Here is a 16,640-nt window from a genome sequence, read left to right as displayed (position 1 = left end):
AATCTATCTTTCCCTCTCAGATGGAAACACCATCTCACAGCAGGCTGGCAGCACAGTGATCCTGCCATGCAGAAACCAATCTCTGAGTAGGTTCCGTCAGCTGACATGGAAGAAGGATGGGGATCGCCTGTTCACCTACACTTCAGAGAGACGCATACACAGCTTTCCTGAAGCTGACAGCCTCAAATTAAACATGTCTTACACAGACAGCGAACTCTATGCATTGATCATCAGAGCAGCACAAGTGTCTCATACAGGCAACTATACCTGTGAGACCACCACCAGTGACGGACCCTGGGAGCAGAAATGGGAGCTTCTCATTACAGGTGTGCTAATCTTTACATTAGCTGACACTTTAATAACCCCCATGATAAATTGGGTCATTGCAGCAGCAGCAGATAAGGGAAAAAAGGGAAGGCTATACATAAGAATAGAGCAAATGCGGGATGATTAAAGATAACACAACTGACAATTACCGCTCACTAGTACACACACATGAATGAAAAAATCCTACTCTGCCAGTTACTACCTGCACAGTGCAAACAATGTTCAGTGCACACCTGGTGAACCCACACAGTGTAGACAATATAATCACCTGCTGCAAACACTCCTCGGTCCCCTAGAAACAACAAGAGCTGCCTATGCCTTTACGGTTAAAACAACATGCACTGGCACATGCACAGGTAATTTCTAAAGATGTTTGAAACGCTCCACTAAGACCCCACAGTGGCTGACTGCTCACACCTCATGTTGCACTCTACTGTAACGAGTAGAGTCTCAAGGGAGCTTCAAGATTACTGTACTTGTACATTACGCAACATCAGAATGTTAAGGCTGGCTTTGAGAGAGCACAGGTCCTGAGAGCTGCACCCCTGCGTCACAGGATGGCTGTGGTCTCTTTCTGCTTCCTTGTTGAAACAATGACCTCCCAAACCACAGCTGCATAATGTTAATTTACAATATGTGCACAAAGACAAGTCAGTATTTACATGGTGTATTTTGAGCTTCCACCTATACTGCATATTACTGCTTTAGTGAGCTAGTTGGTTGATTTATACACATTCTTCTTACAGATGTAGCAGCAACTGAAACAAGTGGGACACTGATGATTGTGATAGGAGCTGTTGGTGTATTTGTGATCTGTTCGATCTTTGTGGTTTCCTGGATCAGTCTAAGAGCCTGCAAAGTACCGGTGGGGTAGGTATGGTTTGCCTCTGGTCATTCATTAACTCCGGAGGACTTACTACCTCAGTTTAGTTTCTTAGTGTGCAATTGTTGGCATTATACAAAAAACACTATATCCTTCCATGTTAATAAAGACAGGTGACAAGGATATATACAGTATAAGGATATAAATAAGATAGATGGAATGATCATCTAAATTTGAGGATTGTGTAAATGTGACCCTGCCCAAACATCAATCTTTCTTTTTACAGAAGTGGCATTCCACCTCCCACTACAGAAATGGTAAATATTGTAATTATTACAATTAATTACATTTTTATAAAGTATAAACAATGTATAGAATTATAAGGAATGGAGTTCATTTTAAATTTAGATAATAGCAAACTGGAGTAAAGCAATTCCCAATTACTTGTCAATAGACAGATTGATTTGTTAAGACAATTTGCTGTCCACAGAGACTGAAATCAAATTATGTAAACTGAGACATTCATTCTTGTTCTATCCATCCTTTTTCAAGGTGCAGGAAGAAGATGTTTATGAAAACTGCCTGGTAACTGTTGATTGATTTGTTAAGACAATTTGCTGTCCACAGAGACTGAAATCAAATTATATAAACTGAGACATTCATTCTTGTTCTATCCATCCTTTTTCAAGGTGCAGGAAGAAGATGTTTATGAAAACTGCCTGGTAACTGTTGCTAGTCAACTAGAGTCCCATAAGTGTTTTCATCGCAATGATATGGCTCACTGATATGAAGCATAGCTGGAAAAATAAAAGGGAGGGGGACTGTAGAGACGATGGGAGTGTTGGGTGGTTAGAAGTGATGTAACTCACCACAGTACTCATAACATTGTAAATAAACACCCAAAACACCAATCTTATCTGGGATACCAATGCTCTCAATTAGTTTTGTTTATTCCATATCTTTTATCCTACATACTACATACAAAGGTGATGAAGTCTACAAGCTCTTCTTAACTCAGTAATGCATTTCATTTGTGTTCTTACAGAGGCAAATCGGGTTCATCCTGTGTCTTATAGTGTGAAACTCAACAGTTGCAAGGGGAATCCCAAAACACTGGCTGTTTGCTGCTAGGATGCTGCATGTCACAGGTCCATGGAACAAAGAGTATACATAAAACTATATATTACTATACATTTAGTTCAATCTGGAGAGACTAGGATGAATGTAAGCTCCATGGAGGAACTCCTCCCATCGTGAAGTTAGGAGTACATCCGGGATAGACATAGGAATTAGGATGTCCCCCTGGGGAGTTCCTCTGGAGCCTGGACATCAGTGGTGATGGGGTGGTGGAGGGACGAAGATAAGCACAGCGACTAGAATGACAGCAGCATATGGCATAGATCTTAGAGAAGGGCAATAGCATAGAAGGTGACCTGTATATACTCCCGTCACTTAGACGATTGGCTCTTTGAAAAAGAGAGGGAAGTGACGGCTAACTCTGATTGGTTCTCTGGAAAAGAGGGAAAGTGTTCACCAACTCTGATTGGGTAACGAGAAAGCATGAGTGAATGATAAAGTAGTCTTCCTGATTGAAATTACGTAATACTTCACTTTGTAACACCATCTGAATGAAGATTTTACCACCAAGTGGAGCTACTGGAGTAGAGCACAGAGCGCTGGTGTAAAGCACATTGTGGGTTACTATTATCGTCTTCTTAAGACCTTTGTTTACAACACAGTTATGTTTTGGTTATGCTGGTTGAGGACAGAATCACCTGTGTTTCTGAAATATTTACTTTTGGGTATTTTGGGTAGCAATTTCTTTTCCAAAATATATATATTGTGTCTAGGAATGAACCCCTTCAATTATGAAATGTCAAAAACTACATACAAAATATGTTGCTAAGCCTCTGATGAGCAACTCAGGTCGGTTGGTGAAGTGAAGTGAAATTAAGTGAAATGACATGAAGTGAAGTGAAACGAAGTGAATACAGATAACCATTAACAAAGCTGAAGGACATCACGACACCACAAAGCAACAGAGAAGTTTGGAAAAACACCAGCTGAAGTTCATGACTTGTACACTGTTTTCAGTTCAACTCAAATTTGTTGCAAATTTTTGCAAATAATGGTAATTAGGTAGTCTTAATTAAAAGACCGCTCCTAAACAAGTACTTCAAACTCTCTCTTCTTCAGTGGAACTAGTTTAGGTCTTGTTCTATGTCAAATATGTGGGATTTCATTCCTTAAAAAAAGAAAAAGAACAACCCTCCCATTCCCTAACCACTAAGATTGCCATGACACTGGGACTTTCCCATCACAGCTGCTGCTTTCTTTCCACTTGTGTGTAGTCACAACAAAAACTTCTGTTTAATATCACAGTCTGTGAGCATGATAAAGCATGATGCTGAAAATGGGGAAGTCGTGCTGTTCTGCTTATGAACGGCTAAATCTTACTGCTTCACTGTGACTGGGTATGTTTGGTGAGTCAGGCAAAGTATGTTGTGGTACAGTAAGACACAAATACTTCCCTGGAATCTGTTGCTCTGCAGACATATCTGCTGTGTGTGATACTGTGCAAGGTCATTTCAGACAATAAAGACTTTCACTGTAATCCCAGCAGGCTCAACACGGAGCATCTGCTTTATCAAGCTTTATCTTCAGTTGTCAACAGGGGGAAGAACAGGCAGGGGTAGCCACTGAGAACAATGCTTTACTTATTAACAAAATCAAGCATACAAAAAAAAATGCTGAAAACAGTTAAAAATGAGAAGGCACATGAGTAACATGAATAAGCAAATGCAAGCCAAACTTCAAACTACTAGTCTACTGCACTAATCACAAACCTGCTCTCTTCTCTAATCCTAACCAACAGCTGGAAAAGAGTCAAAATATAATGTAACAGTAAAGCAGGCATAAAAACATCGTTCTCTATTACTGACATGCTATTACTCCCTGCAACCTCTCTGCACACTACAAAAACACACAGTTAACATTAACTTAAGGAGCTTGTGAGCTTAGAATTATAAGGTTATATCTGCCTTCAGGATAGTTCTGAGATATTGAGCTTCAAAGTTTTCAGCATCCATTGAGTTAAATGGAGATGGGTCCTTTTGTTTTAGAAATTACAGACTCAAAAATCATTATTTAAAAAAAAAATAACACCACACATATGTCAACAGGCACTCATAGAATAGGTTCATGCGACTAACTCAGTTTTGACAAAAAGGTCAGATAGAACCTTATAATACCAAGGTCACGAGTTACAAAGGTCAACCTGATGTGACAGATAAACAAGATAAAAATGCATTTTGGAGATGTAGAGAATTTGTTGACATTAGTCTTGGTAATCTACTGTGTGTAAAACACAAACTAATTTTCTTGAAAATGTCACATAAGCTTATTCTTTTTAGTTCAGTCCATCTTAACTCAAGGTACCTATAAATTAAACGCTCAAAATACAACATGTTGAGTACACTGGTAAACATAAAGCCTGTTCAACAGGGTTCTACCAGAAACATTATTACAAACGTTTGTAACGACATAAGGCACATGCACCAACTGCTTAACAGTCACACACAATGCAAGTAGAACAGGTCGCAACACAATGTTCAGTTCTGTTTTACTCATTCCTGACTGCCAGCCCCCCCTTCAGCTTGAGGATGGCCATGAGTTGTGCCGCAAGTGTCTGGGTGTGGGTCACCTTAGGGAACCCATGCATTAACTGCATTAACTGCAGCATTTTGCCACTCTCAGTAAGAGAGGAAGGCTGCGTCAGGTGGAAGGCCTCCTGTTTGGGGATGATCTTCCACCGTCTGGGCTCTGTCATGGAAGCTCTGGTTCCCGCAAACAGCGGGAGAAGCGCAGAGGCAGGCCACATGGAGAACGCAGTAGCCCTGAAAGAAAAAAGGCGAAGGAGAAAGCTCCCTCTCGCCAGGAGATGGCAGCTTTACGTGCTGAAATAGAGCAGCTTAAAGCGTTGGTGCGGGCTCCACCTTCCCCACCTCAGGTGGTTCCCTGGGATTCAGATGAGGATGGGGGCGATGTCATGTCAACATGGGCTTCTAACTCTATGTTTCAAGCCCACAAAGGTGCATTTAGCCCCAGGGAGGATCCTTCCCTTGAATTGTCATTTCAGGTGGCTGAGCCTGCGAATGTACAGGCTAAGGAGGGCTCAGAGACTTCCCTCAGGAGCTCTGGGAGCACTGAGCAGGGGGAGGGACCCTGCCCACTGCGAGCGACACTGCGTGCAGCCCTTGTTAAGGGAGGACTGGATGACACACTGGCTACTCACCTTGTGGGCAACCCGTTCTTTCGACGGACTCCTGCAGCCCCACCCTTTGATGTCCCACCCTCACCTCCCTTTTTGGAGGAGCTGAAGGGCTGCTGGACGGATACAAGTGCATCTGCCCACCATGGCAGGGATGCTAGGACCCCTGGCCTCCATGCACGACGCAGAGGAACATGGCCTGGTTCACGTGCCTCCTGTGGACCAGTGTATTGCTTCGCTGATCCTCTCACTGGATTAAGCACTAAAAGACAAGGCCTAATGTCCCAGGCCACAGTGCCGGGTCACGGATAGCCTTCTCTCGAGGGCTTGTGACACTGCTGCCCACATGGCTCATATTGGGATCTCCCTCTCTGTGCTCCTCCTTGCCGAGTCCCAAATGTCATAGCCAGAGCAGGAAGGGAGAGAGTTGGGTGACACAAACAATGTGGCACTTCAGGCCTTTGGTTTGATATCCAGAGAACTTGGCTGCTTGATGTCCACCCTCGTCGTGACACATCATCAGGTGTGGCTTGCACAGGTGCCTATGTCTGATGATTGTAGACAAACACTACGAAAGCTTCCTGTTGTGCCTGGCCAGTTGTTCGCACCGGAGGCAGAAAGGGCATTGGAGCGCAGGAAGCAGTCGAGCCAGGCTTCAGAGGCCTGGGGTCATCGGGGTAGGAGTATGGGACCACCAGCTCAGTGCTCCAGGCAACGTGGCGCATGAGACCCATGACGCTCACATCATCTAAACCCACCGCCGCAGCCCTGGCAACAGACAGGTTGCTGTAGGCAGTTGGCATCAGCCCAGAGGTGAGCAGCCTCCGCCTCGCTGGCCCCAGCGCGTACAGGGGCGCAACCAGCCCCCCCCCCCCCTCCGCTTTGCCTTTCAAGGCCAAGCCTACCAGTTTGCAGTCCTTCCATTCGGCCTGTCCCTGGCTCCTCGCATTTTTACAAGATGCATGAGGGCGGCCTTAACATCACTATGCCTGACGGGAGTAAAAATTTTCCCTTATCTTAACGACTGGCTTATTTGCGCCCCCTTGTTCCGGGAGGCAGAACAAACAACATCCAGGGTCCTCGCATCCAACACAGCAGACAAACTTTATCGGCTTGTCTATTGTTTAGCGGCACGCCCGACTGTGGGGCGGGTAGAGAGGATTCAGGGCCTAGTGCAGTCTTTCCACCTTGGGGCAAGTTTGACCATCCAGACATGGTTCAGGCTGCTGGGGATCCTAACAGCGGCCTCAGCAATCAACCCTGGGGCTGCTGCATCTATGCCTTCTGCAGAGGTGGTTCAACAGCCTCCACATGGATCCTCGTTTACCAAGGTGGGTCAAGGTCAGAGTCACTCACAAGTGCCTTGTTCATCTCCACTGGTGGCGGGACAGCACATTTCTGCTGCATGGTGTTTCTCTCAGCTCGGTCCCGGCCAAGGCGAGACGTGGTGATGACAGATGCCTCACCTCATGGTTGGGGGGCAGTATGGCAGAAGAAGTCAGTCCAGGGAGTTTGGCGCCCTCAATGGAGAGGGCAGCACATCAATGTCCTAGAACTCCAGATGGTCTACTTGGCGCTGAAGCACTTTTTGGCTTCTGCATGTGCTCATTCGTACAGACAACACCTCAGCAGTGTTTCATATCAACCATCAAGGGGGGACCAGGTCACTGGACTCCCTGAGAGAAGCCCAGAGATTGTGGACATGGGCTCATCCTCGATTGGCCTCCTTGAGGGCGATGCACCTCCCAGGCAGAGCGAATTCTGTGGCGGGTTACTTCTCCTGCCAGAGGCTGCCCCCTGGGGAATGAAGGTTGCACCCTCAGGTAGTGCAGATGATTTGGGATCGGTACAGGGAAGCCCATGTAGCTCTATTTGCCTCAGAGTGCACAACTCATCATCCACTGTGGTTCTCCTTGGCGGAGACCTGTGCCCTGCTTGGGATGGACGCTCTCACCAAAACCTGGCCGGGGGGTCTCCTTTATGCATTCCCTCTGATCCCCCTGATAATGCCCACGCTTAACAGGGTGAGGTTGTCGGATCACAGGGTCCTCCTAGTGGCCCCCAAGTGGCCATCGAGGATATGGTTCTCCACACTCCTCAGTCTGCTGGATGGAGATCCTTGGCAGCTCCCAGTGAGGATGGAACTCCTGTCCCAGCTGGATGGGAAGGTTTGGCATCCGTCTCTGAGCCTCCTTCAACTCTGGGTATGGCCATTGAGAGGGATCGGTCACTCCTGACTGACCTTGAGCCCTCAATTTGTGAGACCTTGCAGAGTGCAAGGGCTCCTTCCACAAGACTGGTGTATGGAAACTGTTGGGCTGCGTTTTCTTCATGGTGCGGGGACAGGGGGTTAGACCCAGTCTCCTGCCCTTTACAGGATATACTGCGGTACTTGCAGTATCTTTTTGATGCTGGCCGGGCTGCCTCGACCTTGGTATATATAAGGTTTATAGGATCGTAGGCGATCTGAGTGAGGGGCTAAAATACAATTAAACTTTTCAAGGACAAGATAGATTATTTCCAGGATATTTGGTCATTTTAATCAATTTCCAGGTGTTTCCATGACTGGAAAACTAGTCTCTAAATTTCCAGGTTTTCCAGGACGCGTGGGAACCCTGCTTAATGTGGCCTCTGGGTCCACGCTGGGGTCAGCTATTCTGCCATTGGCTTCTACGGCTGACCAGTAGGTGAGTGTTGTTCCTCGTGACACTACTGGTACGAGTCATCCACTTTGTTTACTGCCACTGGCAGTCAGGAAGGAAAAGGGTAGTACCGCTGGCAGTTATAACCGTTACTGGTTACAGCTGCAAAACCCACATGATAAATACATCCTGGTTTAACTGGTTTGCCTTTCAGTGCCAACTTGCAGTTTTATTTAATAGAGGCCCAAAAGAAGGAAGGACAAAGAAGGAAAAAACACAAAAGCAGTATGAAGCCAGGCAAACTGATATTTACAGACTTTACAGCAACAATCCACAAAATGAGGCAATACAGTGTTGTTGTTGTTACTATTATTAGCATCTAGCCTAGCCTACTTGGCAGCACCAACCTTAGAGCCTCAGTGAATACAAGGAAAACTCCCAAGAAAAACCTTGTAAGGAAAAAAAAAATGGAAGAAACCTTGGGTGGGCCAATTCAAAGGGAGATCCCCCACCGGGACAGCTGAGCGTGCAATAGGTCCCTAGACAAAAAAATAAAATGGACAATAACATGGACAATGGCAATGAGGTAAGAAATTAAATAAGACGAAGAGAAACGTGATGAGGCAGAAAGATGGGACTTCGTGCAGCTAGGGCAGCACCTGTGTTCACTGCCAGGTAAAGTCACAGCGTGCGACAGGTAAAAGACAGGAAAGACAGACAGACAGCCACACATACATGCAGCTGTACTGAGCATGACTCACACACTCTGAGCACACATGCAGAGAGTGTAATGATCCATATTAATGCTGTCTAGGGCTAACGATTATTATCTAACGATTATTTTCATTAGTGATAAATCTATTATTTTTTAGAATAATCAATTAATCATTTTGTCTATAAAATGTCAAAAATAATGACAAATGGCCTTCACAAGTTACCAGAGCCCAAAGTGATTCTTAAAATGTCTTACTTAGTCTGATCAGCAGAAAAACTCAAGTATTCATCTTACAATGATATGAAACAGAGAAAAGTAGCAAATCTTAGCATTTGTGAAGATGTAACCAGCAAATGTTTGGTATTTTAATTTGATTAAGTGACTAAAACGATTAATCGATTATCAAAATTATAATAGATTCATCTTTGGTCGATCAACTAATCATTTCAGCACTACTGCTGTCTAAACTAATGTAAGAGAGGAGAATGTATTGGTTCTGAACTGGACAGGACTAGGGGTTGGTCGTATGACAGTGAGAACAGATATGTTTTCAGTTTGGATTTGAACATTTCCAAACAATTTGCTTCCTTAATCACAAGCTGAAGTTGGTTCCAAAGACAGGCAGCTTGGTAGGAACGCTCTGGTGCCTGCATCTGTCCACCGACCAACTGAGGCAGGACTGAGCAGATATTAAGGTCAAGCCAGGAATGTCTGCGCTACAACTGCTGTACATGCCGTCGCCTCCATGGTCATCCCAGAGGTCTCTAAGGGAGACAATTCAAAATGTTTCATTAATACAGCAATTCATTTTATATGAAAGTGTCTATAAAGATTTCCAGGTTTCAGAAAACCAAAACTGAAGACATTTTTAATGCTACCTGGAACTGAATTTAGGCTCAATTTAAAAACCAAAATAAAGACACTGTCAAAAACAAACTGTTCAATTTCCAATTGAACAGAGGTAAGAGGCTGTATGGTAAGAGGCTGTAAACAGGAACAGAACTGTTAAGGGTGATGAAATCCACTTGTGTTAAGAAAAGCAGATACAGTCAAAAAAAACATGCTCTGCATACTGTACCACAAACCCTGTTCTGTATTAATCTAAGAATGGACATGAAGTGTGAACCTGACATGGCATGGTGAAAAAATAAGGCTTCTAATAACTGTATTTAAGATATTTTAATACTTTTTAAGGCCTTACATTTAGTTAGTTTAAGATTTATTTATTTTTACTTTTAGAAGACCTGCACATATTAACTTTTTGGGGAAATAAAACAGACAACAAAACAACCAAACAAATAAGAAAATATTTTACATGTTTGTCCTTCTTCTTCTTCTCCTTCTCCTTTTTCTTCTTCTACTCTCTGATGTGATTGCGATGATAGGGGATGGTGCTGCTCCGCCAGTTTCCCATCTTCTTTCCTGCTTTATGAACCACCAATTAATGTAAAAAAAAAAAAAAAGACTTAAATGTATAGATATTTAAAATAAAAATGTAAAATACTAATAGATACCTTGGTAAATATTTGTATTTATGCCAGAACCAAATGGCGATACCAGCACCAACAGCCATCAGGATTAAAGTAATGATAAATAAGGTCCAACAGGTGGTGCAGGCTCCTGTAGGGAGACAGGACAGAGATAAGAAGAGTATAAAAACAGGATTTAGAATGACTTGGTGGGATATATCTTATTACACACCCTGAGGTCATATCACCTCTCAGTTTGCAGGAAACTCAAAAGACTGAAGACCACACTGAGGCAAATTCTTAAGACCAACTCATACTCATTGTCAGAGGGAGAGACACTTGATAGCTAACCACTAACTTTTAGCTCCTACTCTGAGCGGGGAGTAAATTTGATCACAGTCACACTTTTAATGAGAGCAGTAACTCTGAGGCTGAGAGACTAATATTGCTCATCCGTAACAGACAGACTCTCAACCCCATGCTCCCATTTCGTTGGCTGTTTTCTTCACTTAACATTGTTCATTTGATGTGTCTAAATGTGTATGTTTACTGTGTGTTGTACATTTTCTCTATATTTTGTCTATTGTGAGTATGAATTTTATGCCTTGCTGCGCCCAAATTTCCCATTTAGGACAAATAAAGTCTGGAACTTGAAGACAAAAGATTTCAATGTCCAATGCTGGGTCGTCTCTATCTTAAGTCTTACTTTTCCTGGAATCAAGATAAAACATACTGATAACTGATTGACTAGCACTGTATTTAATTGTATGTTGATGTATTTCCCAGAGACAGCCTTCATAGAGATAGCATGTAATTTGTAATGTAATCTACCATTACCAGGAAGCAAACTAGCACAAGATAGCGCATAATCATAACTTTTTCCTAACTTGAAAAATGTCACATGCCAACCAACCTCAATTTCTTTTTTTAAATACATGTTCTCAAGTTTGAAGCACTTCCAAAATAGTTATCTTCATCTTTTGCATAGACAGACTCAGATACGCCAAGAATGCTAATTTAAGAACTACTGAGAGAGAGAGAGAGAGAGAGAGAGAGAGAGAGAGAGAGAGAGAGAGAGAGAGAGAGAGAGAGAGAGAGAGAGAGAGAGAGAGAGAGAGAGAGAGAGAGAGAGAGAGAGAGAGAGAGAGAGAGAACAAAAACATATCTCACCTGAGGTCAGGTGCACATAGGCGTAACCAAATGTTCTTCCGTATGGGTTGGATGCCTCACAGCGGTAGAGGCCACTGAGGTCAGCGGTGAGGCTGATGAGCTGTAGTCTTCCACCCTCTGCTCCGACGGCAGTCTGAGGCACTGGCTGACTGACTCTGAAACAGGAAAACAACAAGGCTCAGCATGAGTTGATCGATGTTCATAGGGCAGAAATGCTGTTATTCTGTGATATGTTCATTTAGGCACTGTTGTGTCTGTGGTTAGATATATAAATATGGACAAAGATAAAAAGATGTGAAGCTCATTGATGGTCTACCTAGTGTCGCTCTACACAGAAACACATCAACGGGGCAGTGGATGTATGGAGAATGGATGAGAATGAATTGTGCTGTGAAACACCCTGGTTGTTTCTCAACTCAGCTTTGCCTGTGTGCATACATTTTCATCACACAATCTGCTATAACTGGAACAGATAACAAGGCCTGTGAGAACGGCTAACCACACAAAGCCACAAGGTAAATATTCGTCATAAAAAATGAATGTGTTTCTATGTTTAGAGCATTTGCATTGAAACTGGTTCATTCAAACTACCTGCTCCAGGTGTAGCTCGCATTAGGATTGCCATCAGAAACGCATTCAAGCACATCTTTGGATACTTCCCTAATATTCAATGACATGGGTGAGACTGCAAGGAAGAAGAAGAGATGGACAGCCATGTTATTGCAGTAACTGTGCAATATAAATGACATCAGAATGATAATAGAGTGACACCCAGGCTCTGAACTCGAGATCCCAGCATCCATAATGATAACGCTACCGCATAATGATAACGGAATACGAGGAATACTTGTTCTACTGTAGATGATACGATGCTTTTGTTTGCGTTTGCAAATGCTGTTTGTCTTCTGACCAGTTTGGGCAGTTTGATAGATGACTCTGCACTGGGCAGTAGTTTCTTTCTAGTTTCAATGAGGGCATTGTAGGTCATGGTTACATGTCAGACAGGAATGTTTCCTCAAACAAAACACAAAGAGGAGACTACAGACAGAGGTGATATACACGTTTTTTTTCACTGTGGGACTTGCAGACAGTGACCTGATTGGCTCAGCATTATACCAGACAATGGCCTAGTGTTGGTTGAGACAGTTGTGCTGTGTTCAGCTGGTAATGTGGGCTGGTATGAGAACTGACTCATAACAGACTCAGAACAGTTTATCCTGTAGTGCACAAGAACATAATACAAAAAAAAAAAAATCTTAATTTAATTGAATGGTTTCATTTGAGAGTTTCCTTCTAAAACAGTAAATATCCTTACAGCAGTAAGAGTGTACCCACAATAAACCTCTATGGTGAATGGCAGGGTTTCCTCTGTTGTCAGGGCGTCATGGGTGACCACACATTGGACCAAGTGATGGTTGACCTCTCTGGTTGGTACGCCAACCAGACTGCTGACTGTCGTGGTGGTGCCGTTGGCATGTTGGGTGGAGTTGGTCACTGTCCTCACCGATTCTGCTAGAGACCCGGTGTGCCAGCTCATCTGTGCAGGAGGCTTGGCACCAGCAGCCACGCAGCTTGCAAAGGTGACCTCCTTGTCCCCCAAAACAGGATGATCTTCAACCTCCAGGCTTGTGGCTGGAGGAACTAAGAGAGATACAGTACACTAACAAACTAGTCAATAGGTAGACAAGTAAAAACAACAGACTATTCTCTCTCTCACACACAATCCAGAACATTCATTTAATACAAAGCGTCATTATACCGTGCACTGTCAGACGTATCCCCGTCTTGTGGGCTCCGCTGGGGAACAAAGTGAAGATGCACGTATAGATGCCTTCATCCAACAATCTGACATGGGATAACTGGAGAGATCCATTGTTGTCTTTTATGCTTCCAATAAAACTGAATCGATCAACTCCATTCACATGATGTGGGCCATCCTTAGGTGAAATGATGAAGAAGTTGTGGTTCACAGGATTTTCTTTGGTCTGCTTCTGCCATGAAATCTGAGAGAGGTCCTCCACTGTCTCGGTCAGTCTGCAGGGTAAGGAAACGTTCTGTCCCTGCACCGCAGTCCTGTTTCCTCCAATCACCTTGATAGCTGCAAGGTGCATAAGATCTCAGGATATCAGGCAATCAGAAACATGCTATCATATCAGATTCAGAAGACACACAAACTTGCACACACACACACACACACACATTTTCAGGGAACACAGTGAGCTCCATAAGTATTTAGAATGGAGTTGTGGCACCTTCAAACTGCTTGGCTTTCCATACACAGGTAACAGTTCACCCGACAAAGTTCACACATAGTCACAGTTCCTCCTCACAAAAACACAGCGCTGAAAACATACTTAACATACATATAACTTCAATTAAGAGAGAGAGAGAGAGAGAGAGCGAGAGAGAGAGAGAGATGGTCGAGCGAGCTAGAGAGAGAGAGATGGTCGAGCTAGAGAGAGAGAGAGAGATGGTCGAGCGAGCTAGAGAGAGAGAGAGAGAGATGGTCGAGCGAGCTAGAAAGTGAATGAAGAGAGGGAGCGGTAATAGCGAGAAAGCCGTTGAATCAGAGAATTAAAACGTTATTTTCTGATTGTTTCACAGCGGTTACGTTCTAAAGCGCAGAGAGAGAGAGGGAGAGCCCCGTATCAAAATACCGGTAGCCTACCTTAGAAAAAAAGATTAAAAAAAAAAAAAAGATCAATGGAGACATGTCTTGCTGCTGCTTCTCCTGAGTTTTGTTCAGCAAATTTGAAACTGATCGCTTGAATTTCAGGTCGTACTTTTTTCTCTGTGCCACCATGGCGATCAGCAAATGTGACTGACATTTGAATGAAAGTAAAAAAAAAAAGAAACTGCTTCGTAGCGTCAATGGCAACCGGTTTACGGATTACATATAAAATTAAATTTAAAAAAACGAATATCCGAATCCCAAAATTGAAAACCGAATACCTACCCAATGAACGAATATCCGAATAGTCGAATATTCGGGTCCAGCCCTAGTAATGATGTAAATCAACAGTTTCATGCTAGAATTTAGACAGAATCATTAACCAAAGCCACATATGCTTACAAAACTCACTAAAATGTGTTTCCATTATTTTGTCTGTTGCCTGTGGTTTGTTACACTTAAGTGATTAAAAAAGTTGCATTCAGTTAATCACTGGTTAAAGAATTGATGTCAGAGTTGAATAGGCAAACATAAAATACATGAAAGAGGATTATGTGATTTTGGAGAGGTCTATGTCTAAGCTAAGCTTTAATTATGAGGAATTATAGATATATTTATTTGAAATTATGACTAGTCTGAACTACAGTGAAGATATCTTGAATTTTACATACAACTAGGCATAATTTCAATGGGAATTCACATTTCAGATAGTCAAAGCTGAATTATATAGATATCTTTAGGATATCTTTTGGATTAAAGATAATGGGATTTTGCATGAATTAAGGAGTGAACTCATGTAAATTAATGAAAATGTAAGGTTATTTTAAGGGATCACTGGTTCGTAGAGGGTCGCTGCCTCACCACCCCTGGAACTGACTGCAACCCCACTACTGTTAATGTTAAATCCATCCTATTTATTATTACCCAGAGTTGTTTGCACAGTCTTGTACAACTCATAATATCTGCATAATACCTGAGTATTTGTACCCTGTACCACTAAAGCCACATCAATTATGTTCATGCTCCACAATGATCCATCAAACTCACTACAAGAAGATACATTTACATCTGCCAACGGAGTTGGACATGGGTTATGTTTTCGCCCCCATTCCATCTGTTTGTCTGTTTGTATCTTAGCAAAAGTCTCTCAAAAAGTTATTGCACGAAACTTTGGAAAGATTGGTCATGAGTCAAGGACTGATACCAACTGGCCAAAGGGGGGCATGGTGGTGCACGTGGAGAGTTTACAGTTTAGACATAAACATGCAGCCTTTATACGGTAGTTAAAAATGACACATTATGCTACAATTATGGTATTATTTTTATGACAAAAAATGTTAATCTGTGCCTTCACTTATTGGGTGTGACAATTAAATACAAATAGACTAAAGGACAGAAGGTTAGTGGATTCGAGCAGAGCACAGAGAACAAAGAAAGGTGCGAGTGAAAGATACAGTACATTGAGGACACAGGCAACGCAAAAGTAGACCTTGAACACACATGCACACTGCACTAACGTGTTGACAGTTGTCTTGAGCCAAGTGGTGTATTAGTATGTAGCCGATTGTTAAGAATATGATAAATTACAAGGCTACCATTAGCCTAGGCCTATAGGCTATATTAAAGGAAAAATGGGTTATGTTGTTAGACTGTGATGCCTAGAGATACTGTCTGTCCCTGCATGCTGGAAAGTCCCTGAAAGGATCAAAACGACAAAAATAAATTGTGTAAAGGTTTTTACTACCACGGGATCAGCTTGCTTAAAAATACCAGGAACAAAATAAAGGCCAATGCATACCGTCAATATCTGTCGACACCACCACAGCAATCAGCAGCCACATGCATGGCGACATTATATTGTAGCGCTCAGTTAAGAGAGTTAATGAAGAATGGTCCCACAGATTCCACAGGCCTACTGTTGAAAAGCAGTAGCTACCAAGGAGCTAATGATCGCACAGACAGACAGATCCATACGTGTGGTTACGCCACGTTCGGCCTCACGACCGAACTCCGTATTATCGGTCTAAGCTAACGGCAGTCTGCTTCGGTTCGGTCCTGAAGAGTGGATCTTTCATGCCCACGCCATCAGCCATCCACTCCGCCTTCCTCTAACTTCGTTCCCTCAGTAAAGCCTGCCGAGCACAGCCTGATCTCCTGAACTTACGTGAAATAAACACGAACTCGTAAAATGCAAATACATGCAGAGAAGTAGATTACTTTTTCCTCACCAAAGCCTCACTCTCGAATAGCATCCCCTTACTTCTTCCTTTCTATGTCCAGCAGAGGCTTGCAAGTGCACTGCTGCCATCCGCCGTTCATTTAGAGAAAATGTTACCTGACTTTTTCAGGCTATAAAATGTAATTTTCTTTAATCAGCCAGAAGTGTTAGTCTACCGACCCGAAGGAGGTGTTCCCAACTCAGTCAGCTCCTTAAGAAAAACAACAGTCATCTACCTGTTCCTCTGTCTGCACACAGCTCTGTCTGGATGTTTCCCTATCAGGACCAGGCTACTTCAAGCCGCCTTACCGTGTCAATTTCACAGCATATTGCGT

General features: G+C 43.1%; 2 protein-coding genes across 6 annotated transcripts in view; one reads left to right on the top strand and one right to left on the bottom strand.

Moving 5' to 3' along the window:
- Window positions 1–2,067, top strand: part of LOC139642986 (gap junction alpha-8 protein-like) — a 20,317-nt gene extending 18,250 nt beyond the window's left edge. Inside the window, 5 exon segments of the mRNA XM_071518088.1 lie at window positions 21–326; window positions 1,074–1,197; window positions 1,437–1,467; window positions 1,703–1,735; window positions 1,840–2,067. Coding sequence (XP_071374189.1) covers window positions 21–326; window positions 1,074–1,197; window positions 1,437–1,467; window positions 1,703–1,735; window positions 1,840–1,935 — 590 coding nt within the window. The 3' untranslated portion in view covers window positions 1,936–2,067.
- LOC139642988 (nectin-3-like protein) overlaps window positions 1–16,640 on the bottom strand; it is a 19,409-nt gene extending 2,769 nt beyond the window's left edge. The window contains exons 1-8 of one of the 5 annotated variants that reach the window (XM_071518091.1): window positions 15,886–16,640; window positions 13,176–13,514; window positions 12,752–13,057; window positions 12,008–12,101; window positions 11,417–11,571; window positions 10,292–10,397; window positions 10,093–10,202; window positions 9,090–9,541 (exon numbers count right to left, since the gene is read on the bottom strand). In XM_071518091.1, coding sequence (XP_071374192.1) covers window positions 9,540–9,541; window positions 10,093–10,202; window positions 10,292–10,397; window positions 11,417–11,571; window positions 12,008–12,101; window positions 12,752–13,057; window positions 13,176–13,514; window positions 15,886–15,940 — 1,167 coding nt within the window. In that variant the 5' untranslated portion in view covers window positions 15,941–16,640 and the 3' untranslated portion in view covers window positions 9,090–9,539. Of the gene's footprint in view, window positions 1–9,089; window positions 9,542–9,976; window positions 10,203–10,291; window positions 10,398–11,416; window positions 11,572–12,007; window positions 12,102–12,751; window positions 13,058–13,175; window positions 13,515–15,885 lie in introns of those variants that run through there. The other 4 variants (XM_071518093.1, XM_071518092.1, XM_071518089.1 and 1 more) reach the window with 4 other exon arrangements.

The sequence above is a fragment of the Centroberyx affinis genome, unplaced genomic scaffold (assembly GCF_046629955.1).
Source record: "Centroberyx affinis isolate AG114_WGS23_722 - 3 ecotype Tasmania unplaced genomic scaffold, CSIRO-AGI_Caff_v1 ptg000550l_1, whole genome shotgun sequence".
NCBI lineage: Eukaryota > Metazoa > Chordata > Actinopteri > Beryciformes > Berycidae > Centroberyx > Centroberyx affinis.
This window is presented reverse-complemented; position numbering and strand designations above follow the sequence as displayed.